This window comes from Curcuma longa, chromosome 17 (genome assembly GCF_044706935.1).
Source record: "Curcuma longa cultivar G26 ecotype Majalengka, Jawa Barat chromosome 17, ITB_CL_G26_1.1, whole genome shotgun sequence".
NCBI lineage: Eukaryota > Viridiplantae > Streptophyta > Magnoliopsida > Zingiberales > Zingiberaceae > Curcuma > Curcuma longa.
In genome coordinates, this window is record NC_133877.1 from 3547280 (window position 1) to 3570868 (window position 23589).

The 23589-nt window shown below is 40.9% G+C and overlaps 4 protein-coding genes and 2 pseudogenes across 4 annotated transcripts in view; 2 read left to right on the forward strand and 4 right to left on the reverse strand.

The window, feature by feature from the left end:
- LOC141811538 (uncharacterized) overlaps positions 1-4208 on the reverse strand; it is an 11684-nt gene extending 7476 nt beyond the window's left edge. The window contains exons 1-5 of the mRNA XM_074699561.1: positions 3188-4208; positions 2779-2892; positions 776-870; positions 554-671; positions 51-170 (exon numbers count right to left, since the gene is read on the reverse strand). Coding sequence (XP_074555662.1) covers positions 51-170; positions 554-671; positions 776-870; positions 2779-2892; positions 3188-3782 — 1042 coding nt within the window. The 5' untranslated portion in view covers positions 3783-4208. The remainder of the gene's footprint in view (positions 1-50; positions 171-553; positions 672-775; positions 871-2778; positions 2893-3187) is intronic.
- Positions 4209-5924: 1716 nt separating this feature from the next.
- LOC141848482 (microtubule-associated protein 70-1-like) lies at positions 5925-9922 on the reverse strand (annotated as a pseudogene).
- Positions 9923-10204: 282 nt separating this feature from the next.
- On the reverse strand, positions 10205-13921 carry LOC141848704 (uncharacterized; annotated as a pseudogene).
- Positions 13922-14264: 343 nt separating this feature from the next.
- On the reverse strand, positions 14265-17887 carry LOC141848682 (glucan endo-1,3-beta-glucosidase 2-like). The gene is made up of 4 exons (XM_074736725.1): positions 17702-17887; positions 15677-16933; positions 15279-15306; positions 14265-14681 (listed from the first exon to the last, which is right to left on the reverse strand). Exons 1-4 carry the CDS (start codon positions 17760-17762, stop codon positions 14522-14524), a joined length of 1506 nt encoding a protein of 501 aa, XP_074592826.1. The 5' UTR covers positions 17763-17887; the 3' UTR covers positions 14265-14521.
- Positions 17888-18562: 675 nt separating this feature from the next.
- LOC141848535 (beta-glucosidase 26-like) lies at positions 18563-21711 on the forward strand. The gene is made up of 11 exons (XM_074736576.1): positions 18563-18779; positions 18882-18940; positions 19483-19558; positions 19656-19727; positions 19845-19932; positions 20029-20272; positions 20404-20519; positions 20635-20852; positions 20941-20972; positions 21091-21193; positions 21264-21711. The coding sequence occupies exons 1-11, from the start codon at positions 18563-18565 to the stop codon at positions 21533-21535; spliced, it is 1497 nt and encodes a 498-aa protein (XP_074592677.1). The 3' UTR covers positions 21536-21711.
- A 1287-nt stretch (positions 21712-22998) lies between these two features.
- LOC141811539 (cyclin-A3-2-like) lies at positions 22999-23355 on the forward strand. Its single transcript, XM_074699563.1, has one exon. The coding sequence runs from the start codon at positions 22999-23001 to the stop codon at positions 23353-23355; it is 357 nt and encodes a 118-aa protein (XP_074555664.1).
- The last annotated feature ends 234 nt before the right edge of the window (positions 23356-23589 follow it).

Genomic DNA, 23589 nt, shown 5'->3' on the forward strand with positions numbered 1-23589 from the left:
TACATTTGAGGATTTAAAAAAAAAAAGGAAAATGTGTAGGTATCAAATACCTTCAGAGCTCAGAGTTCTATGTTCATCTTCTATAGACCCTTCGTTAGTAAGCATGCCTAGCTGAATCATCTCTCTTCCATGTCCTTTCATTGGTCTTTTTAGTGTAACAAATGTTTGCCCTGCTTTACATGCAAGAATGTTAAAAATCAGAGCTAGCAATGCAACTAAGCAAATCGTGTAGGACAGAAATAGTTCAGTGGATCTAATTCTTCATCGGCACTTGTTATAGCTTCATCCCACATAATGTTTACAGTATGCCTAATCTACCATAGAACAATTCTCGCTACATAAACCTATAATTAGTGCCTTCAATTAGAATAACATTAGATTATCAATCACGGGAAAAAGGTAATTCTGATTAGTTAAAGTAATGGTTTCAGGATATTATACGTCATGGATAAGGATATATACCTATAAACAAATCCCTAAACGAAGAATAATAATATTATAAATCAATAATCACATATCGTGCAAAAGACGAGATGGATTAAGCAAAGCTTGCCTGAAAGTTCTCCTCTGTGGCCTGCAGCTCTCATTTCATTAGCTAACAAAACAAGTTTAGTGACCTCTGAGCTATCCAGAAAATCCTCATAAAGTTTAAGCCCTTCAACAACATTGACCTACAAGTTGTACAGTGGAAACTAAAAACCAAGTCGTATAATAAAACTAAACGCCCACATTCAAATCTTACAATTATATGATGTACTTCTCATATAGAACATACCATCATGCCATCACATGTTTCTTTGGCCACGAATTCTTTTGACGCTGATATTACCTTTTGGATTCTAGCTTGATTTGAGGTCATAATTGTGTTATCTGTAGCAGCATCATTTCAAGTCTCCAATTATTTAAATCGATGCAAAAGAAACAGTAAAAAAAAGTAAAGGTGTGGCTGTTGACATTTCTAAGGCATAATAATAAAAACTACTGATTGATTATTGGAACTTAAACACAAGAAAACAGATATTAACAGTCAAGAACATATAAACTTTTCCTATTAACAAACAAATAAACAAGAGCGTGCATATTGGAAGTGCCAGTTAGGGCAGATCGTAAGGGCTTGAAGAAGTTGTTGCCAAGGTCATGAGCTGGAGACTCACCTTCATCAAAAAGATTGGGGATGGAAGCTTAAAGACTTCCATTATATATATTTCTAGGAAAAAAAAAAGAGCCTTCCCATTAAGTAAAACAGTCACTAAAACTTGAAAGTATGCATAGAAATCTAATTAGGACTGGTTTATGAAGGTTTGATTACAGAACTATGGTTGAACTTGAATGTAATTTACAACTAACAAAACAAAAACTAGTAGTTAAAACCTTCTTTGTAAATTTTCAGATATTCCATATTAATGTCCCAGAGAAAGGCGAATTTCTTACAAGGATGCTTTGTCATAAAATAAAAGTTGGATAAAATAAAAGCAATGATGGATGCTTATGGCATAGTGTAAGTGCTCCTTGCATCAAAGCAAAGTTATCACTAAGTATTATAAGACCCAAAAAAAATTCTATATCTAACCCAATTAATGCTTTTAGACGGTAGTTTTGAAACAAAGATTGGAAATTTTCTATTTGACAATTCAGTTCCAATATGAACTGAGGAATAACTGAATCCTGAATGATACTAGAGTACAATTGTTTAAACCAGTCGATATTTCATTGTAGCTTATTGGAATTGCTTTCTATTGTTTTTTTAGAGCAAGTGTTACATAGATTTGCATTACTCAGACGTTTAAGCCTTGGTCCACTCATATATGCATTTTAATTATATTGCCATGTATTACTCAATCTACATGACAACCTTATATGCCATCGCTGGGCTTGTAGTAGATCAGGTTAAAACCTAAAGGTACCACTACAACTTCTATAAAAAGGAGAAGGCTCAAAATACAATAAAATTCTTCTCATTATGCTTCCTAGGACCATATATGTATCAGGAGGCTTAAATCAAAAAAGATATTGGGGATGAGGGCATCTATGTAGGACTTGATGCACAGAATTCAGTATTCCGAATACGAGTCATAGTGCAAAACCATACTTACCAAAATTCAGGAATGTGTTCCAACCAAAATATGATCAGGAATTTGGAAGATTGAGAACCAACAACATTCTATGACTCACAATAAACATGACTTCATCTAAGAACAAATAAGTCAGGCCCAAGAATCTATGAAAAAGATTCAGTTTAAAAATACATGAAGAACAATTAAAAAGGAAGAAAAAAATTTTACACTGAAACAAGTTGAATTTCCTCCATTAACGATTCATATTCAAGTAAAACAGCAATATCAGTATTGCATTTGTCATGGTGCTAGTGTGGCATTCGTGTATCCAATTCCTATTGCGCCATCATATTTCAGTTCACAATGATAAATAATGACTAGGCTTCCTTCAAAATGTAGTTAATTTTATGTGAAATCAAACTTCCTAAAAATTCAATTTAGATAGTGTAAAACTAGCTGAACTTGCTACATATAAGTGAAAAACTTTGAATGATAAGGGTGCCAATGAGTGTTAATTACAAATCATATATGTGCTGCAAGACTTTCATTTTGTATTGTTTATTGCTCAGGTTTCAACTACGCTCATGCTACAGTTAATTTCCAGCATTCCCACCCCATATTGAGCACAATATCTTTCATGTCATTTCCAAGACCAATTCAGTTATTGTGAATAGTACTCTTTATCTAAACCAGTTTTGCCATTGTTAGAGAGAAAAATGCATACCTCCAAAGTCTGAGTCTTGACTATGGCTCACAGTAGCAGCTTCTAACTTAATAACATCAGCTGGCCTATTTCCATCCTTCATGCAATAATTTTCCACCGGCCTATGTGAGTTTTCTGAATGCATTTAGTTGCATATCAGATCATAGTTAACCTTGAGCATCCTCAAGTATACGAGTCTTATTCAAAGTTTGAACAAACGAAAAATCTAAAAGAGGGTGCTTCTTGCATAAAAGGATCATGCTAGTCATTATGAAAACTATGGCTTATAGTTTGATTGTGTGTAATCTAGAGATGGTAACGTTGCTATGCACTAATTAGGACAAAAGACAGTGAATTTCTATTTATCTTCTACCAGTGTTAATATACATTACTATAACCACAGACTCGTTAACTGAAAGCCAAAGCTCACCATCCTTCTCAGCAAGAGGCAAAGAATCAATAGCCTGTGACATCTGCACATTGTTCTGGTTCACGTTCTTATTTGGACCTACTTTATGCTCCATCTGCTCGACCTTTCCATCCTCAGACGCAACCGTGCCAGAAACAGGAGATACACGACTCTCTCGAGCCCCATCAGATAGATGCCCAGACCTATGTCCAAATCCAAATTTCCTCCCATCCTTCTCCTTCTGGCCGTACAATTGCCTCTGCCTCTGCCTCTGCTTCAGCTGCCTCAAGTCCACCACCTGCTGCAGCGCGTAGCCCACATCGGCGACCGGGAAAAATTGCTGCATGTGGAGGAAATATGTCCAGTGAAACCGCCGTTGGTGGATGGAGCCAACGACGTGATCGTACTCCCCTGGCTCGCCAGTGACCCTGAGGTGATCCATTAACAGATCGATGATCGCGTTAGCTGCCACGAACTCTCCCCGCAGCCACGAGATGAACCCGTCCCTCTCGTCCACAAACCAGTGCTGTAGCGCCTCGCTCCCGCGGACGCAGCCCACCGTTAACGGCATTGGCTCCACCGGCACTACCACCGCGTTCCCCGACACTGCCGCCATCTCCAAATCCTCTAATTCAGACACATAACAAAAGATCCAAACCCTTTCACCTGGAAAATTGCGAGAAAAACCTCGGCCAACGAAGCAACCCCAAGTAATAATAATTTAGAAGAAAAACAAAATCGAACACAAACTCCGATCCTGGAAACGAAGCGATCAGAGGAGAGAATCCGAAACAATGCAGCTAAAAATCGGGAAATTAATCTCGATTAGAGGATAACAAATATCGGACGCACAAAACCACTAATTCAAAGTAGATTTCTGGACCGGATAAGATTGGAGAACACAGAATATAAGGAAAAACTCGAGAATTCGATCGGGAGATACAACGAACTCGAGAATGAGCAAGTTCGAGTAGTTAAGAGATCGAGATCTGGGAAGTGGACGGAAGGGGGTGAGTAGGGTTTCAGAAGCAATGGAGGTCGCTTATGGTGCGCACTTTTGCTCTCTCTCGCGTCGCTCGCTCGCTCTTTGTAGAACCGCAGCTACGTGGAAGATGGGTTTCCCTGCGGCTGACGTCACCTTCCTAATTGGTGACGTGGCATCAGTCTGAGAAGCTTCACGGTTGATGGAGCCTTTTGAGACCGAGTCGTCTCACGACTTGCGCCAAAAATAAAAATCAAGAAAATAGATTTCACATGAAATAAACAGGATTCTGATGAATCTTTCTTTGCATTAAATTATCTAATGAGCAACACCACGAAACGCTTCTTTCAGATATTGTCCCCCGGGGCACAAATAGAGGTCAAAGGAAAACTTTCTGCATGCACTTCAGATTTACAATTCCTCTATTGCTTTGGAGTGATTAACTGATACTGAAGATTAAATTTGGGCTTTATTTTCTCCCTTTTGGCAAGCTTGCAACAGTACGGTTAGTTAAAAAGGAAAGTATATTTCAATCGTAATTTCCAGTAACAACACAGCCGGTTAGAGTTGCACCACTGACCACTGATCTAAGGCAACCAATCAAAAAAAGTTTACACGCAAACATGAGATTACACTATATCCACATCCTGGACGAAGAAATGAAAAACAATAAAGAAAGTGAAAGAACAAAGGATTCAATCACTAGGCAGCTGTACAAACAAATATGACATTGCCATACAAAATAACAGATCATTGATCCGATCTCCTAAATCCGTCAAGTTTCAAATCTCCTTGTCATAGATTTCGCATTGGACCACTTCGAGCGGCAGTCCTGAATTTGGAAGTTGAGTCAAGAAAATTATGTTATTGAGGCAGAACATTCAACATAGTATATTTTATCTAACACAAAAGGTAATGTTCTTTTGGCTTGGATTTGCTAGTCCATTAAAAATGATGTATACTTCTCACTCTTCCTAGTTTGGTTAATGCTGCGGTTTAGATTGAAGGTAAGTCAAACTATCCCAAATCAATAATAAACAAATTCACATAGATAGATTTAGTAAGGACACCCTGCAAAATTTATAGTTTTGCCTAATGACCGACACAGTAAACAAGTTCCGAGACCTCAATATGAAGAGAGGCCAGACTTCAACTATGGAGTTTTCACAAGCAACCATGAGGGGGCTAGGCTTCTGTGAGTGCAAGTTCTTGGGTTTTGTTATTTCAGAACAAGGCTTCCACAATCAGACTTCAACGACAAGTTGTGACCAGGGATTTTCTGTCTGTAGGCTCTATTCTTCATCTCCTGCTCTTTCCTCCCTTATACTTTACAGTGTGAATAATGTTTAAGGTGTTGAGAATTTCCTAATCAAGAAGCTAAGTCATTGCTTGCATTGTGATAAAGAAAAAACTGGATTCACATAATGTATCAGGGAGCAGTTCCTGAGGTCCCCACATGGCTCTATATAAACCATGGCTCTGGTACCAATTGTTAGTACAGATGGAATCAGAATATTTCTACAATGGTATGATACACTTTGGAGCAGGAGATAGCATGATTCCATCTGTACTAACAACAAGATCAAGGAGACAACTCTAAGCCTCACTAACACACATGATCAATAAAAGGTAATTTTATCGTCTAACTCTAAGGAGACAACTATAATTCAAGCACCATCCATAGGGCACATCACAGACATCTAAGCTAGTGAATGTTGCTTTCCAGAATAAAGTGAATTCAGAAAGTCTATATCATATTTCTGATAGCAAAGGATTTTCTCACCTTCCTGGTAGCAAATGAGAATTAGTTGCTGGAGCTTTAGAACCACCAGGCCGCTTAGATTTGTTGTCCTGTTCTTTCTCTACTCTCATAGCAGCCACTTCCTTCTCCATTACAGCTACTTCCCTTCTCATCTTTTTGGCCTCCACTTCCATTGCTTTAGTCAATGTATCAACTTTTTTGGCCAGCATCTATTTTAGAAGATCCATATCAAAAACTACATGAGTTTTGGAAATGACAAGGGTTTCTTGTAACAAAAGATTCTTCAAGCACATGTACCTCAATTGCATCATCCTTATCTTGTAAGCTTTGATCCTTTTCATGGCATGCTTTTCTAAGTGTAATTACCTCCTTCTGCAGGATATCATATAATAATCCAGAGACACAATCATCTGTTTCAGCCACACGGAACTCATTGATTTTCTCATCTGGATTCTCCTTCCAAGTGTTGTGTGATACATTCTCACCAGTTGCATCTGAAGATTTGTTCAATAATAAACCTGTTCCATTCACAAGGACTTTACTTCGATCTAATGATCTAGAACCACCATCAAATGACTTGGATGCTCCTTTGGCATGTTTCAGTATTGTGCTACTAGAAATAGAAGATCTCATCTGAAAAGATGGTCTTCTTGATAGGAAACCATTAACACTCTTTGGAATGTTGTCAGCTCCACCAAGAGATTGCCGACGTGAAGGACCATTGCTTGAATTCTTCCCCTCTACATTGCTACATGTTAGAACTGCTTGTTGACATTCTCAAACCCTCTTCTAAAACTTTGAGACGCAAATGAAATTTCTCCTGAATGTTTGAACAGAATGTTAACTCATTCAACTTTAACTTTTTTTTAAATAAGAATTTGCTGTACAAGGAAAGCACATGGAGCATAACTTCTAAACAGGTGGAGATAAATAACTTACTTTCAATTGGGCTTCAGATCTTGCAGCACGCTCTACAATAGCAAGCTTATCTCTAAGTTGCTGCATCTCACCCTGCAAACAAATGCAAGCTGATGACAATATTCATCATGTGAGAAAAAATCAATTAAAATGCTGTGGATAGGATGGCATAATTTGGATATTTTCTCCAGTTCATTCTTGAAATCATCATCTTCAAGTGTTAATGTCAAATATTTGGGTCAGCAACATAACCTTATACTTCCATTTGAAGGCACTTTATGCATGTTATTTTACTAGTGATATCATGTATTCAAATCTTCTAATCACTTTTAACTATGCTGACTAGAATTTTCTCTACTGTCTTATGAACCTTAAGTATAATCTATTCAACTAAATTAACTTGAAGTAAACCATAAAAAACATCGCTAACCTGCATGAACCTACGTTCCTCAAGCCACTGTTTAACAGGCATTACTTTGTCATTAGCATCTTTCCATTCATTGGCCACTACCACAGCAACCCTATTAGCTGACACTTTTGCTCGAGAAAGTTCCCGGTCAAGAGTTTTCATCTCTTCCTGAGCCAATAAATGACAAAGTAATAATGACACACACAGTTAAATTTAAAGTAGCTTCAAATAAAATAATTCTTTGTGATCAAGAAATCACAGTAAAGCTCAATATATTACACTCATCTCCTGAACTTTTCGCTGGTAATCCCTCACAGCATTTGCAGCTGCACCACCAGCAAGAACAGCCTCTTCTAGTTCTCGCACAGTCTGGCATAGCTTTTCAACTTCTGCAACTTTTTGCCTATGCATCTTATCTAAGATCTTGTTCTCCTCCTAAGGAAGCAAAGGACAGTTAAAAAAATAGCACAAACCACCTATAACTCTGTAGCCAGTTCATTGCGTACAACAAAATTCCATTCAATATCTTCATATTATACCTGGCAGATTTCTATCTGCTTCATCAACTCTAGGTTCTTATTTTGTAGGTCATCTACCATAGAAGCCTTCACTAAAGCAATCTGCACAGTTCGTTCTGCTTCCAGTAGTGCTGCTTCCTTTGATTTAGTAAGCCGGTCCAAAGCCCTGTTGTCATCCTGTAGCTTTGCAATCTGCACAAAACAGTCGACTGGCCCTGCCAGCAGTCGACTGATGCCGAAGAATTATAAAAGAAGCCTGCTCGAGATCAACTCAAGAATTCTGCTATTCTTTTATTCTTTCTCGCTTCTTTTGAGAACGTGTTGTTCTCTGATCTTGTGCTTTCTTCCTCTCCTCCTGAACATTCTTTCATATCATTTTGAGGAGATTGAAAGAGTTGTAAAGGTTTCTCCGCCTTCGAGGTTTTCGAGAAGGAGAAGATTCATAGTGCATCGGGTGTGTGCGTGCGTATGGATCCTTGGATTAGTCACCTCTGCGAAGGTGGATACCAAGTAAACAAACCGGGTTAGCGTTGATCTATTGTTTTCTCTTTTATATTTTGCTTCCGCTAACACTCTTGCAGAGAAACAATCAAGAGGCAATCGAAAAACGCTATTCTAGCGAACCAACCGATCCTAACATAATATTGACTGCAATTCTATTCAACAACGTTGATCTAGGTTGAGGACAGTAAAAAAGATCATGATATGACAAATCTAAACATCAGATTGTGCACTTCCAAAAAAATTATCTTGTGAGTTAGAAAATGAAGACTTACCAATTATAAAAACAATTCTAAGAAGGATGACAGAATATTTGAACAAGTGTACCAAATAGAAAGTTATTCAAAACCAGTTCAAGCGTTTACTTTATTTTAATTAATATACCAGCAATAAGAAAATTAAAAACACCTACATGCTACAACAATTAAGTTATTCTCTAACCAAGGCAAGTACAGTAGTGAATCAATGTGCACAATTTTTTGTCAAAGAAAATATTCAAATAATAATTTTTCTGGATGAACATTTCAAAATGATACCTCTTGACGTGCTAGCTTCAATTCGGCCTCAAGGGGCGCAAGAATGGCTTCAATTGGAGGCATGTCATCATCTTTTTGAGCTGCATGAACTCTTCGAAGTGTTGCTTCAGCTGCAAATTGAGCGGCCAAGGCTGCTTTCTTCTCATCATTTAGCTTCTTAATTTCAAGATTCTACAAATTCATATGCCCGAGAAACACCATCGTAAAAAATAAAATAAAATAAAATAAAAATGCATGAGAAGTTAGGGAAACCCAGGAAATCTATTGATTACCCTGCTGTCTATGAGTGATTCACTGAGCTTCAGCTTCTCATCCATCTTTGTCAATTCTTCTGTTAGCTGATAGAAGTGAGAATAAACAAGATATAGCATGTTTATCTAATGACTTACCAATAACTAAATAACTAAAAGAACGTTAAGTTAATTATTCACCTCTTCCACTGCCTTCTCCCTAGCACGTTCCGACAGACGCAGAGCCTTGATCTCGGCCTGCGCCTCCGACAATTCTCGATCTTTCTCTGCACGACCCCAAAGCATTCATCAACCAAAATGTAAAAAAACTACAAAATCCAACCACATAATTTCAAATAAATGAGAGGGAAAATGTGATGGGGAAAGAATCATCATCCTCACCTCTAACCTCATTCTCGAGTCTATTGAGCTCTACCTTCACCGGATCAGATCCATGGAGCAGATTAATGAGCTCCTCCGCCTCCAAGTTGGGTTTACTCGAGGCCCTCCGCCTCTGTGCCGACGCTGACTTCCCTTCACTCTTGGACGAAGCAGACGCCGCTAGAACCACCGGCACCAGCTGTGCCGTCAGCGAAGCATTCGTCCTCGCTGTCTCGCCAGCGAACCCCTCGACGCCGTACTCACTCGGATCTGCCATTTTAGACCTGGCACGCGCTCATATCAAGGTCAAGGAAACAATCCGATCCAAACGAGAGCCGATAACACAAACAAACAAGCAAGTCCGCGTCCAATCGCAGCTCCGAAACAAAAGAACCAGGGCTTCCTCCACCACGAACGCGATTCAGATCTTCCCTTCCTGGCGGTCCAATCGATCGCTCACTTTGTAGACGAACCCTTATCTTCGCCGTCGTCTTCCTCGCCGTCGTCTTCCCAGATCGCCCGCGGCGCAAGCAGTGTGATGTGGGGGAACCATTAACTAAACAGGGAGCTGGTTTTATAGCTGTCATTATTATAAGCACGTAGCCGAAATTAAACAAGCGACGCTTTACGCCACTCCGTAACCGTTTGACTCGATCGCGACGGGTTCGCTACCCTATCCAACGGCGACAACCGCGTTCGCGAGAGGATCAACGGCTACGCGATGGATTTAATTTTTGAGACTTTTACGGTGCTCATTTAGGAGAATAGACCACTATTTCTATTATTATTTTATTTCTGAAGAGTTTGTATGCTTACACCAGGAGGAAGAAGCAGAAGAGTGGCAACCGCGTCTCTAGCACCTTTCTTCAAAACTCAATATACAATTCGCTCGCTATTGTAACAACAATTTTTATACAAGGAAGCGAAATAAAAGAAAACTATATTTGCAGATACAAAATTTGACGCAACAAAATAACGCTATACAAAAGAATGAACAAACCGCGAAGTAAGAAGTCATCTCACGGGAAGAGCTGTCTTCTTACTGGAATTCCCAACGACAAAATCATCCTCCACGAAATTGCCATTTGCTTCATCCTCATCGAGTAGCTTCTCCACCAAGTCATCCCAGTTCATTCCGCTGCTCGAATCGGAAGCGCTGGAGGTGGATATGTTTTCAAAGTTCTCACACACTGACGATTCCAAGTTCTTCGTGGGGTTCTTTAGACTCTGCTACTGAATGAGGCAGCAGCTGCTCAGAGTTCATAGTCTTTTCCAGTGCATCCTTGTGTTCTTTCTCGTGGGTCTCCCTTCGTTCCATCATTTGCCTTGTTGGAGGGGTTATCATGGAATCTTGTCCGATCATTATCTGAGAAGAAAGTATTCAAAGAATTAATTCATCACTTTTGAATCGTATCTTCATATTTAATCTCAAGAAATATGTGTGAAAAGCATTTATAATTCATTCTTCAAGCATTTCCTTGCCAAATAAGCAAGCAAATAGGTTGTGAAATTTGTCCTGAATTTTTATATTCATGCATCAAAGTTCTATTTAGATGCCTAAATATTGGTACATAATGCTCCTCATTAACGTCAAAAGTGATGTACCTAAATGTAGCTCACATATAGCATATATTACTATTCTAAAGTTATCGAAAACCTGTAGCTACCAAAGTTAAGATTTGTTAGCTTTGCTTAAATATAAAAGCTCTGGTTGTGTTTAAACTAAACCAAGAGTGCACTTTCACAATTTCTAAGATTTATTGAGTCATCAACTATGCCATATTTCAGGTTAATAGCAAAAGAAATCATGAATTCCCAAGGCCAAATAGAATAGACACCTTCATCAAAATACTCATGTGTGACAGTTCACCATCTAAAGTGTCACATAGTCTTTCGCTTAGTCAGGGATCAATTTCACCTCAAGGACCAGGATTTCCTTTTTAATTTTTCACTGGAGATTTAATGAAATTTGTCGATCAGAATGGTGTAAAAAGCAAGAAATCACCATTCATAATCTAACCTTAGTAATACTGAATCTAGAACATAAGTATATCAATTAGCATGTGCTAAAATCTAAAGCATAAACAAAAGAACATATGAAAATGGGCACAAGTGAAGATACATAAGCAATGGTATTTACTTACTTCTAAAGCCTTTTGAGCTTCTTGTTCTGTCCAAATGATTCCATGATCAAACATAGCATTGCATGAGAGTATTATGTGCTCAAATCTTCCTTCAATAGGGATGGCAGTTCTAACCTCAGGAGGGAATCTTCCACATCTGATAATTATCGCAAATGGATTTATGCTTGTCAATAAAGAGCATCTACAATTTGAAATTGGAACTTCTATGTAGCAATCTATATTCCTTCAGACTTGCACCCAGAAAAGTAGTATTTATACATTAGACTGAATTGTTAGTGATAACAGCATCAGTTAATTTCAAGATAGTCTGCCATTCGAAAAAAGGTATAAAGAAAGGCGTGTACAAATTAATTTCTGAAACCACAATTTTGCTTCAGTAAGAAAGAACCTCATAAACATGTTTTGATTCCTTCAAGGAACCTGGATGTTAATCAGGCCATAGTAACCAGATGAAATGTGATCAAATGTTTATAAGACTACCATAATTGAATGCAAGGCCTAGTGGTGACAAGAAGTATAATGCATAACATGTTAACGTTCACATTACATGGTTAGCGCTATGACACCTACACAAAAACGACGATATCATGTATGTTCTTTCCAGCACTGAGAATGAGAATGGTATCAAGTATAATTTATTGCCAATGAGTCAAGTGTTCAATAAAGGGGATACACAAACAATTCCTCATTGTATCAAAAAAATTAACATGCACTTCAGAAATCTACTTGGGAAGAAGCTACTCTAACAGAAACATGACAGTGATCTTAAGGACTTGATACCTGCAAAATTTTCGCTCCACTATATGATACATTCGGCCAGGAGCATAAAGTCTTCTAGGGTCCTTGAGCTTTTTGGCTTCCGATATGAAGGTATCTCTCATGCAAACCAACAATAATAAGCACGGCAAGCTGCACAAGATGCAGTAATGTTATAATTGTATTATAAGGAAAACCACATATGAAAATTTCCCCTGATCTAGCAGATGGAAACAGCAGGAAACAAATACATTAGAAGATAAATGATTACCAGAAAATAGACCCAAAAATATGCTGCAAAGGGGTTGGTGTTCTGGGTAGAAAATCATCCTGAAATCACATGCATTTGCATTTCAATAATAAGATCCGCGTGAACACTTGTACTAATATGCTTAAAAGCTTAGAAGGAACATCAATTCCATATCCATAAGTTAAGCTCTGCTCCCATACATACACATACAAATATAATGTGCAAGCATTAACAAAAAACTGACTCAGCTCCAAGTCTCTTCAACTGGAGATTGGAGGTAGACACAGTACCATATACAAATATCGTAAGCTATGAAGCTCTCAAGAAATTCAAGTTACCTAGTGCAGTCATTGCCATGACTATCAACTAAACAATGTAATGCTATTGGTCTTATGCATCATATTGGCAATTTCATTACTAACATAAGGAGAACCAACAAATTACAATTATCCATTAGTCAATGATTTCAATGCCCCGAAGGATAAGGAGAAAAAAATGTTGGCAAAAGGAAGTTTGAAGGTCAATAAACCTCTAAAAAGGAATAGTTTGCTGCTAAAAAAACAAAAATGTTGACAGTTCCGTTTAAGTTTTAACTGATAAGATTCTTCACCATAAGAACAAACTAAAACTGTGCTACAGATTGTAGACTTGCCTGCAGTACGACGGAGTGGATCACGTCCGCGTACTTCACCGCAAGGTTCAGTGACATGCACCTCGCCGGCGCGATGGCGTAGCAACGGACCTGGCTCCTCTGTAACCCGCCAAACCGATCAAGATGGTTCACGACCACAGCAGCCATCAAGGCAGCAACGCCGGCCCCGAGGGAGTGTCCGGCAAGCATAAGGCCATAGTCCGGACCGCAATCCCTAAGGAGGCGAGTCAGGGTTTCGGCTTCGCGGTTGAGTAACCAGACGGCCGCCTTGAGCAGGCCAAGGTGGACGTACCCTCCGTCGAACGGTTGGGACCCAGGCGGGTCATCGAGGAGGAGGCGGTAGTCGGCGTCGTGTCCGAGGTTGAGGCCGCGGACGGCGAGGACAACCTGGCGGGCGGCGCGGTCGACGTAGACGAGGTACGGCGGACAACGGCCGCGGTTATCAGCATAGGAGGTGCGCTTGACGACGGCGTCGGGGTCCATGCGGTAGCCTCCGGGGCGGTCAGGGGCCCAGAGGGGGCGGGCGAGGTCGTCCTCGTAGGCAGCGAGGACAGCACGGCATGCGCGGGGAACGGGGGCGAACTCAGCCGGAGAGGCGCGGGGCCAGGCGTCGCTGTCGTCGGCGCCGACGCGCGCGCAGCGGCGGCAGGCCCAGCGGGTGCAACCGAGGCAGAAGACGCATTCGATGGCGGAGGAGACGACCATGGCCGCAGGCGGCGGAGGGAGGTAGCTAGGGCTTTTAGTGGTCGGCGGACGGAGGAGAAGTGGAGAAAGGAATGTAGGGGGACGCGGAGGGAAAACGCGAAGGAAAAAGGAGAGACAGCAAGCGGGTCAAAGAAGAGAAAGTGTTTGACCACCGGTTCTAGAACCTGTGAATGGAACATTCCATTGAATAGACCGGTAAAAGTACCTGGAATTGAAGAAACCGGTGAGAGAACTCGAAAACATCTATCCAATTCCAAATGTTTTCATTCTCTAATTAAAAAGTAGTAATAAAAACACGCAAAAAATGATGATGAAAAAAATTCTGATTCTAGGAACAAAAGAGATTGTCAAAGAGACCAGTGAACCACAAAACTCCGACGATACAGAGCAGCGTTAGAGCGCCAATTGTGTTTGTACAAAATGATTCACTACAAGGGAGGCGATTTCAACAATGAATCTATCCACCTCTGTTCATCTCACCTCCCAATAACACAAAAAAGGGGTGTGAATCGAACAAAACTTGTTCATGGATCATTAAATTGAGTCACATCCCTTGCACTTCAACACAGCACCACCAGTTACGATCCATAAAAATGACAAAGAATGTTGAGCTACAAGAAAACCAGACCCAGTGCGAGAACCGTAACGATCTGACGAATTCCTCTCGCGTGGTGGGAACTATGGGAGCCACTGGAGGCGGCTGCGGCTGTGGAGTTGGAGGAAGGCGCTAATGATGTACCATTCAGAAGTGGACTGCTGTTCCTTCCTCCACTGCGAGAAAGATAGTTTTATCATAAAAGCATCAGATCATTGTCTAACATAATATATTTCTGAAAACTAAATAAGAACTAAAGCTATATGAAGTGCACCTTCACTAATAGTATTAACGCTTCAAAAAAGAGTATAGTGCTTCAGGTTAATACCATTAGGAGTGCACTGGGTAGCTTGTAATGTGTGCACCACAGCACAACAAAATAAAGAAAGGGAGAGAAGGCAGATCAAATATTGCAACTGATATTTCATGATGAAACCAACACCACACAAATACAAACCAAACCCTATCAGACTCCATGAACAAAAGTGCATGAAGGAGATTGTTAAAATTATGAACGCAGTAGAAGAGTATTTCATGAAGACACAAATGTTCAGTTCTTCAGCAGGGTTAAATAAAAACTCATGGATTCGATACTATCAACTTAAGAGATAAAGATAATTGCACTTTGAATAAGCAAGCATGATTTAAAATGTCAACCCGTTTCAGAATTTCGATTTATGACAGGAATTATACGGTTTCGATACTGCATCGTGCCGTACCAAAAAGATGCTAAATGTGAAACAACCGAGACTGTGTAAAGGAAGAGTACATACCTTCCGGCAAACAGACAAGAATCATGACCTGCACAAGAAAATACCAAGAGATTATCAGGTGTTGCAATTTGCAAGAACTTAAAACTTCCAGTAACAAACTGAAGCAATATAGTAAAGCTAGCTTTTATAACTATATTACCCACCACACCAATCTGATCCGAGTTTACTCAGGAAAAATTATTAATGCCACACCAATTATGTAAGAAATTATGCCGTTAACATTCTAGAGAAAAAAACATGATCGCACATCACAGATAATCACAAGTCACTCGTTAGAGTTGTCATGCAGGAACAGAGTATCAGAACATGCACAGCACATATAATCTCAATTTTGTGAATTGTGAGCACTAGAATTATAACAATGAGATCAAAGAGTGGCAAAAGTTTCAACAGCTTACTTGGATCTGTAGTAGTGATAGCAGCAACTCCACTGAAGTAGCATGCCCCAGCAGCCATCCCTGTCCCATGGTAGTACTCATTGAATGCATAGGAAGCGTGTGTTTCCACTGTATCAGGATCATAACAGATCTGCCCCTGCATCAACGCAGAGCAATTCACCTTCCCTGGCCCGCACGCCCAATCAATCCCCGCCTGCAGCATCTTCGCATCCGCCCCTTCCCTCGCCACGCAAAACGTCTGGTTCGCCGTGTCGTTGGCCAGCAGCGTGCCTGATCCTGTCAGGTGCAGTGAGTAGGCAGGCACGCCATTGGCGTCGAACAGACCCCAGAACTTCTCCGACGTCACCCCCGGCCGGAGGTCCTCATCGTAGAGCTCGTAGATGTAGGTGGGCACCGTCACGCCTGGGTGCTTCGGCGTGCCAGTGCTGTTGAGCACGTGACGGATGAGATTGCTGTTGTAGGTGTTAGCGTTGTCAGTGGTGGCGTCCGGCTCGGTCGTCGGGTCGCCCTTGTGCGGCCAGCCGGATTCCATCACCACCACGGGCACGTTGGTGACGTTGAGATAGGCCATGGCGAAATAGGCAGCGTCAACGACCGCATCGAAGACGTTGGTATAGTGGAGCAGAGTGTTGGCGTCGACTGCTTCTTTATTGGGCGGCAGCGGGCGGAATAGAGCGTAGTCCAACGGGATGATGCCGTTGGACTGAAGGTAGTCATAATAAGGGTAGACATTGAGCATGAGGTAGGAGCCGGTGGACTGAAGGAACTTGAGCAAGGGCACGACCACGGGTTCCAGGGTGCGATTGAAGAAGGCCTGCGACGGCGGGAAGGAATCAAGGATAACGGAGGAGGAGTGCGGGGTGGAGACCTTGATGGCGCCGTCGAGGTTGGCAGCAACGAGAGCAGAATGGATGTAGCGGAGAGCCGGGACGAGGAGCGGGGCGGCATTGGGCAAGGCGGTGAGGACCTCGGATCCCACGGCGATGGCGGTGATGTTGACGGCGGGAACGTGGGCGACGACATTGCGGGCGACCCAGTTGGCTGCGGTGGCGTTGGACTGGCCTACTGCGAGGATCTGCTCATTGGGGACGGAGACGGTAACGCGAATGCCGGTATTGGCGAGCGCCGCCAACATGGCCGGATCGGCGTCGTAGAGACGGACGTGGTCGATGTGCTGCGACTTCAGCAGCGCCGCCACCTGCGTCGGCGACGGCATGTCGGAGAGCGCCACGCCGACATTGACGCCGATATAGGCACCTACCGGGAAAACAACGGGAAAACCATGGATTCTAACATGGGCAGACGCAAGAAAGTACTACTGAGACAGCTGGGAAGCAACATCAACAATCAAAAGATCTAGACTGCCCGTTATCCTCTTGCAATTTTGATCGAACGGCAGTCATGCAATTTATTTTATCCTATTTGCTTCGACATAATAAATCCTTAAAAATATACAAAAATGCAATATAGTTTGTAAAAAAAATAGAATCGAGTAAATAGTGATTGCATGGCCAAACAACATTAATTTTTTATAAAAAATCATGATGTGACAATACAACATCTGATTGCCCGTCCACCAAATCATTTAAATTATTAATCGAATCCGCTTTGAAAAAAATATGAAAAAAATTTAAGCAGTCGAAGTAGAGGCCAAGAGTGGGCCCAATGGATGCCCTGTCCAATCATAATCATAGCTCCCGTTTCAAGTTCTTTCTCTTCGACCTCAAAGTATTAAATCGAAAGCAACGAAAAACTCACTCATTAATTATTATTATCAAAAAAAATAAATTAGATATTCTCATTCTCCAGAACAAAAGAAATACTAAAAACATTTTTTTCACACCAACAAAAGCAAGGAACCACGAATGAGAGGCGGCGACGATGCCGCAAGACAAATGGAGACGACGAAAATGAGTAGAAGCGTAAAACCGGCGCGATTACTGAATGGAAGCTCTTCTTTTGAACCACAGTCTCCAGATCAACTAGCAAAAAAAGGGAAATTCCAGAGATGCGAATGGATCTCACCTTCGTCGGCTCGGGCGGTGGACAACAGAGCTAGTAGAAAGAGAAGAAGGCGCAGCTCCATGACTTCTCCCCCCGAGTCCTTTTACCAGATCGAAACCAGAAACCGAAGCAGAAGCGCGGAAATGGATCCAAATCGGCGATCGGAGTTGCCTTTGTCTTCTCTTCGAGGGAAGAAACCGGAGCGAGCCGGGGGAGAGGAGAGAACAGTAGAAAGGCATGGCTTTAAGCTTTTTTATAAAGTTTAGTAGCAGTTTGTCTTTGTCCGCTCTTCCGCTCCATCTATCGCCGTTGGTCGGCAATCAGACGACGGAGGACCAAGATGAGAGCTTTGGGAAGCGCTGTGGGCTTCGGGCGGCGAGAAAATAGAGCCGTTTTGGGGACGATGTGGGCTCCCGCTTCGAGTTCGTGTTGCAGACAGGGGGAAAGCATCGCAGTGGGGATGAGCTGGCATCAACGATCGATTCTCGAGCCGGTACAGGTGCGAGCCGTCGTTTTCCTGGTTCGAGTTGGTTCGATTTTGCACGAATCGCGAGGCGGAGATTTCAGCACGTGGAGGGTGAGGATGCGGGGAAGATCAGAGTGGTGTTCATTCTCGTGTTTCGTGATGGAAGTACAGCATTATTGTCCGGTTTACGAAATATCCTCCGCAAAATCTGCTCTAAACTAGTTTTACTGCTTTATTAAACTTTATCCGTTGGCGTTGATTAATTCAAATCTCATTTCATTTCATTTCATTTCATAAAAAATATCTTGAAATTATTATCTGTCATCCTTGCCTCCGATCCGATCCATTGTACTGCACTGCTATATAAGCACAGCACCTCTGTGTTTGTTTTTCGTCGTTTCTTCCGGCACAAGAAAATGGGATCGAACACATGCTCCTTGTTCTTCTTCCTCCTCCTCCTTTTGCTCTCTTTCGAGCTCAATCAAGCCTCAAATGCCGATCGCGGTCTCAGTCGCGAGGCGTTCCCGGAGGGATTCGTGTTCGGGACAGCGGCATCTGCTTATCAAGTCGAAGGGATGGCGCTTCAAGGAGGAAGAGGACCCAGCATTTGGGATGCATTCGTTAGAATCCCAGGTAATTAAGCGATCTTAAAACTGTATTTGCTTGTGACGCTTCAGATCCCTCTCTGATTATTGTGAGTGAATGTCGAGGTGTTCGTTTTGTTGGTGAATGCAGATATGATCGCTGGCAATGCTACTGCCGATGTTACAGTTGATGAGTACCATCACTACAAGGTTTATCCTTTCTCTTATCTTCCACAAGTATTCATCCTTTTTTTTCCCTGTTAATTATAATTGTTTTATTGCTTACAAAATACTGAAACAACAGTAGAAAAGGGGAAACATTTTATTAAACTATACTATGTGCGATCTAGCAGTTGTATCTTTGATCTTCAGAATGGATGGCAATTTATTTACATTCTGTAGCAGACAAAGATCTTAAAAAGGATGGCAAGGATTGATTGCTCTCTTGTAATTGCTTTGTGCTCATTTGCTCAAGTACCTGCTGTTGCTTTTTTGACTAATTAAATGTGGAGATTCTATTCATAATGTGTTCTCAAAAAAATAATAAAGGTTGATGTGCATAGGTTATGGGGCATGTCTCTTTCGCGTGTTTTTTTCTTTTCTTGCTTTTTTATGTTGACTGATATGTCATAATTGAACTAAAGTATGCCCTTTTGTCTATTTCCTGCTTGTTATACTTGGGTCCCTTGTGTCTATTTGTAATATAGAATTTAATGAAACATTAATGGATTTATGATCAAATGATCGTGCAGGAAGATGTTGACATCATGAAGGACTTCAATTTTGATGCTTATCGGTTCTCAATTTCATGGAGTAGAATATTTCCAAGTAATGAAAATCTATATATTTTATTTATTGTCGTATATTCACTTAAATTTATAGTTTTAAATTATGTACAATTTTGATATTAATTTTTGCCTTGTAGATGGAACGGGTGAAATCAATTGGGAAGGCGTAGATTATTACGATAGGTTAATCGATTACTTGATACAACAAGGTACATTAGTTTCTAAATTTAGCACAGAGCAATATTGTCTTTTTATCTTCTAATTTTGATAAATTGTTCAATATTAATATTTTTCATATATATCTTTAAAAAATTTGGTATGATCAGGCATTACTCCGTATGCAAATCTTTATCACTATGATCTTCCTTTGGCACTTCATGAAGAGTACTTGGGTTGGTTAAGTCCAAAGATAGTGTAAGTTTTACAAGTTGTAAACTGTAAAAATTATATTCATTAATATTTGGACCAAATGATTTTGCAATATTTATTGATTATTTGGTATTCTTTTAGGGATGCATTTGCAGACTATGCTGATTTTTGTTTTGAGAGATTTGGCGATAGAGTTAAGAATTGGTTCACCTTTAATGAGCCTAGATGTGTGGCGGCCCTTGGTTATGATAATGGTATTCATGCCCCAGGGAGATGTAGCACCTGTGAGGCTGGCGGAAACTCAACCATTGAGCCTTATATTGTAGCGCATAATTTGATCTTATCTCATGCAGCTGCAGTGAAAAGATACCGTGAAAAGTATCAAGTAAATTGTTCTTCATTGATTTGGTTTAATTCAGTACATAGAATAAAATGGACAGCTATTAAAAATGTCCAATTTAAACTTACTATGATTTCTCATCGAGATATGTTTCTTGTTGTATATACTCTATTCAGGAAGAACAAAAAGGCAAAGTCGGAATCCTTTTGGATTTTGTTTGGTATGAACCTTATAGTTACTCGGCACAAGACAAAGCCGCAGCTCAAAGAGCTAGAGATTTTCACATTGGATGGTAAGGCCTTATTTGATTAAGAAAACAGTGCACTATTTTTCCATTCAAATTTTTTATGTTTCTATTTGCCATTTTTTTTCATGGGGAATAGTTGAGCAATGATGCTTCTTTGTAGGTTCCTTCACCCTTTAACATATGGACACTATCCAGAATCAGTTCAAGACATTGTCAAAGAAAGACTCCCTAAATTTACTGATGAACAAGTGAATTTGGTGAAAGGTTCATATGATTATGTTGGGGTCAATCAATACACATCCTTTTATATGAAGGATCCTGGAGCAGTTGATCCAAAACCTGTTAGCTATCAAGATGATTGGCATGTGGAGTACAAATGTTAGCTTTTCTCTGACTTTTTGAATAATGGTTCAATTGATATACTTTATGTTATACTAATATTATTTGTTTCCTTATTATCTTGCAGTCGATCGAGACGGTGTGCCGATTGGTCCCCAGGTAAATCTATTATTTTGCTAAACTTTGTCATTGTTGAATTTGGTTGCATGTCTTTTACGTTAGAATTGTACAATCAAACCAACTTGAATCTAAAAGTTTTAATCAAATGATATTTTAGGCCAACTCGTATTGGCTCTACATAGTTCCGTGGGGAATCTACAAAGCCGTGACATATGTGAAGGAAAATTATGGCAATCCTGTCATCATTTTAGCAGAGAATGGTAACGATTCTCGTCTGATATATATATATTTTTTATTGTTAGACATATCTTATCGTAGACGATCATACAGGAATGGATCAGCCTGGAAATGCCACTCTTCCAGAAGCCTTGCAAGATACAACGAGAATTAACTATTACAAGAGTTACATTACCAACTTGAAAAGGGCTATGGATGATGGCGCAACAGTTATAGGATATTTTGCTTGGTCACTTCTCGACAACTTCGAATGGAAGCTGGGGTATACATCAAGATTTGGTATAGTATATGTAGATTTCAAGAACAAGAAGCGATTCCCAAAGAATTCAGCTTATTGGTTCAAGAAAATTCTAGCGAGGAAGTAAGATCAAGCATTCATGTGCCATTCAGTTCAAGTTGTGTCTAGATTGGTTATTAGTTTTAATAAGGGTGCAAATTGTGCACGGAAAGGTGCCTAGTTTTTGTATATATATGCAAAAATGGTCATGTTAGATATTTACATTCAAGTTTGTCTTTGTGCTGAATTTAATGAACTTCATCTGTTAAATTGAATAGGATATTAATTAATTTATTTATTGTCCATATAAAATTATCTAATGTCATCCAATTATAATAATTTCATAAACTCAATTATAAAAATTTGAAAATGGCAACTACAAGAAATAGTTTCATAACCACTTTAAGAAACAAAGAAAAACTATTCTTCAAAATCCCATATAAATATTGTGAATAAAGTTTTTTTTTAAGAGAAAATTGCATTAATCGTCAAAAAAAAAATCCTTAAATTTCATAATCCAAATAGTTTGTTTCCTTTTTTCTAAAATTTGTTCTAAAAAAAAAGTTCAACCGATTTTTTCCCCTCTCATTCGGGTTTCGAATTCTATCGAAATTGGTGCTGTTCCGGTTGAGAACAACTCCGGGACGTGTCACCGACCCAATTTTCTCACTGGAGACGAATTAAGGGTGCAGGATCTCTGGGTCCTGCAAGCAAAACAATCGTGAGCAGGAATGCCAGAGGTACTCAGGCGCGACCACTCCGAAACTTAAGTCAGCGAATAGGAAGAGTAAGCAGAAGAAGAGAATGGATGATTATCGCGTGCGCGTGCGCGTACCTAGGAGAAAGGGGGAGTGGTCTTTATATATGGGAAAGGGGAAAGTCACATCCCATCTTAATTAAGGCAGTTGTCCCATCGTTAGTTATTATCTTGTCAAGGAGATATGGAATGATCAGATTGCAAATCTCATCGTTGACATACGTTCGTAGGGTCATTTCGCATGTGGATGTCAGGACGACAACCATAATTGCGGAGTATAGGACTGTCAGAAGAAATGATGAGAGTGACGAAGTCGAGCACCGTGATGATCATTCGGTATGAACCTTAGCCGAGTCCGAATGAGGGTGAGGTAGCCGAGCCGACTGGGAGGCTGCAAGTTCACAGGAGAAATCAGCCCGTGAGGTGACTCGAATGAGGATTCGGCTCGGATCTATACATTGGACATTGAGGAGTCGATTTCATGAGAGATTGGCTCCGTGGGATGCGACTCGAATGAGGGTTCAGCTCGGAGCTATGCATTGGGCACCAAGGAGTCGGTTTTGCATTCCATATTCGAACCGCGTCCGGATGAAGAGCGACTCGGCTCATAAGAAAAGGACTCACGAGTCGAGAACTGACTCAGATTGACCCTTGAATATAATAGGCCTACTCGAGAGTCGGGCACGGTGCCGAGTCATCTACTTTAGGTTAAACCCGTACCTGACTCTTCAAGGCCGGTCCACCACGACCATAACAGGTGCCTTTCTTCCACAATTGTCTAGCTATTTCTATCGATGCCGGAGGAGCAAATAAACCCGCGCCTTACCCAGGCGGCGGCCGAGAGAGCTGATTCTGCCTCGGTCATCGCTGCATCCGCCCCTGTCTCTAAGCGGTCCCCGACCAAGAGAAACCACGTCGCCCTCGGCGAGCTCCGGTCATTCGCCAATACCAACGCCCAGATCTCCGCCTCCGACAATTCCGTCTCTCCTTCAAATCCTATACCAAATACCGAGAGGAAGAAGGCAAAGCACCGCCCGGCATCTTCGGCCGATGAGAGCTCTCAGCGCGATGATCCCCAGATGGCTACTCCTTATGCATCGGATATATACCAGTACCTCAGATCCATAGAGGTTCGTGGTTCTTCAGCATAGTGCCAGATTAGAAGATGTTTCTTTCTAGTTGGATTGGTCTAATTAGGGTTTCACTTGCGGAGGCGAAAAGGAGGCCGCTTTCGAACTACATGGAGAGTGTCCAGCGCGGCATCACGGCAGATATGCAAGGGGTTCTGGTGGGATTGGCTGGTCGAAGTGGCCGTGGGATATGAGTTGATCTCAGATACGCTCTACCACACCTCCTCATTCATCTATAGGTTTCTCTCAATGCGA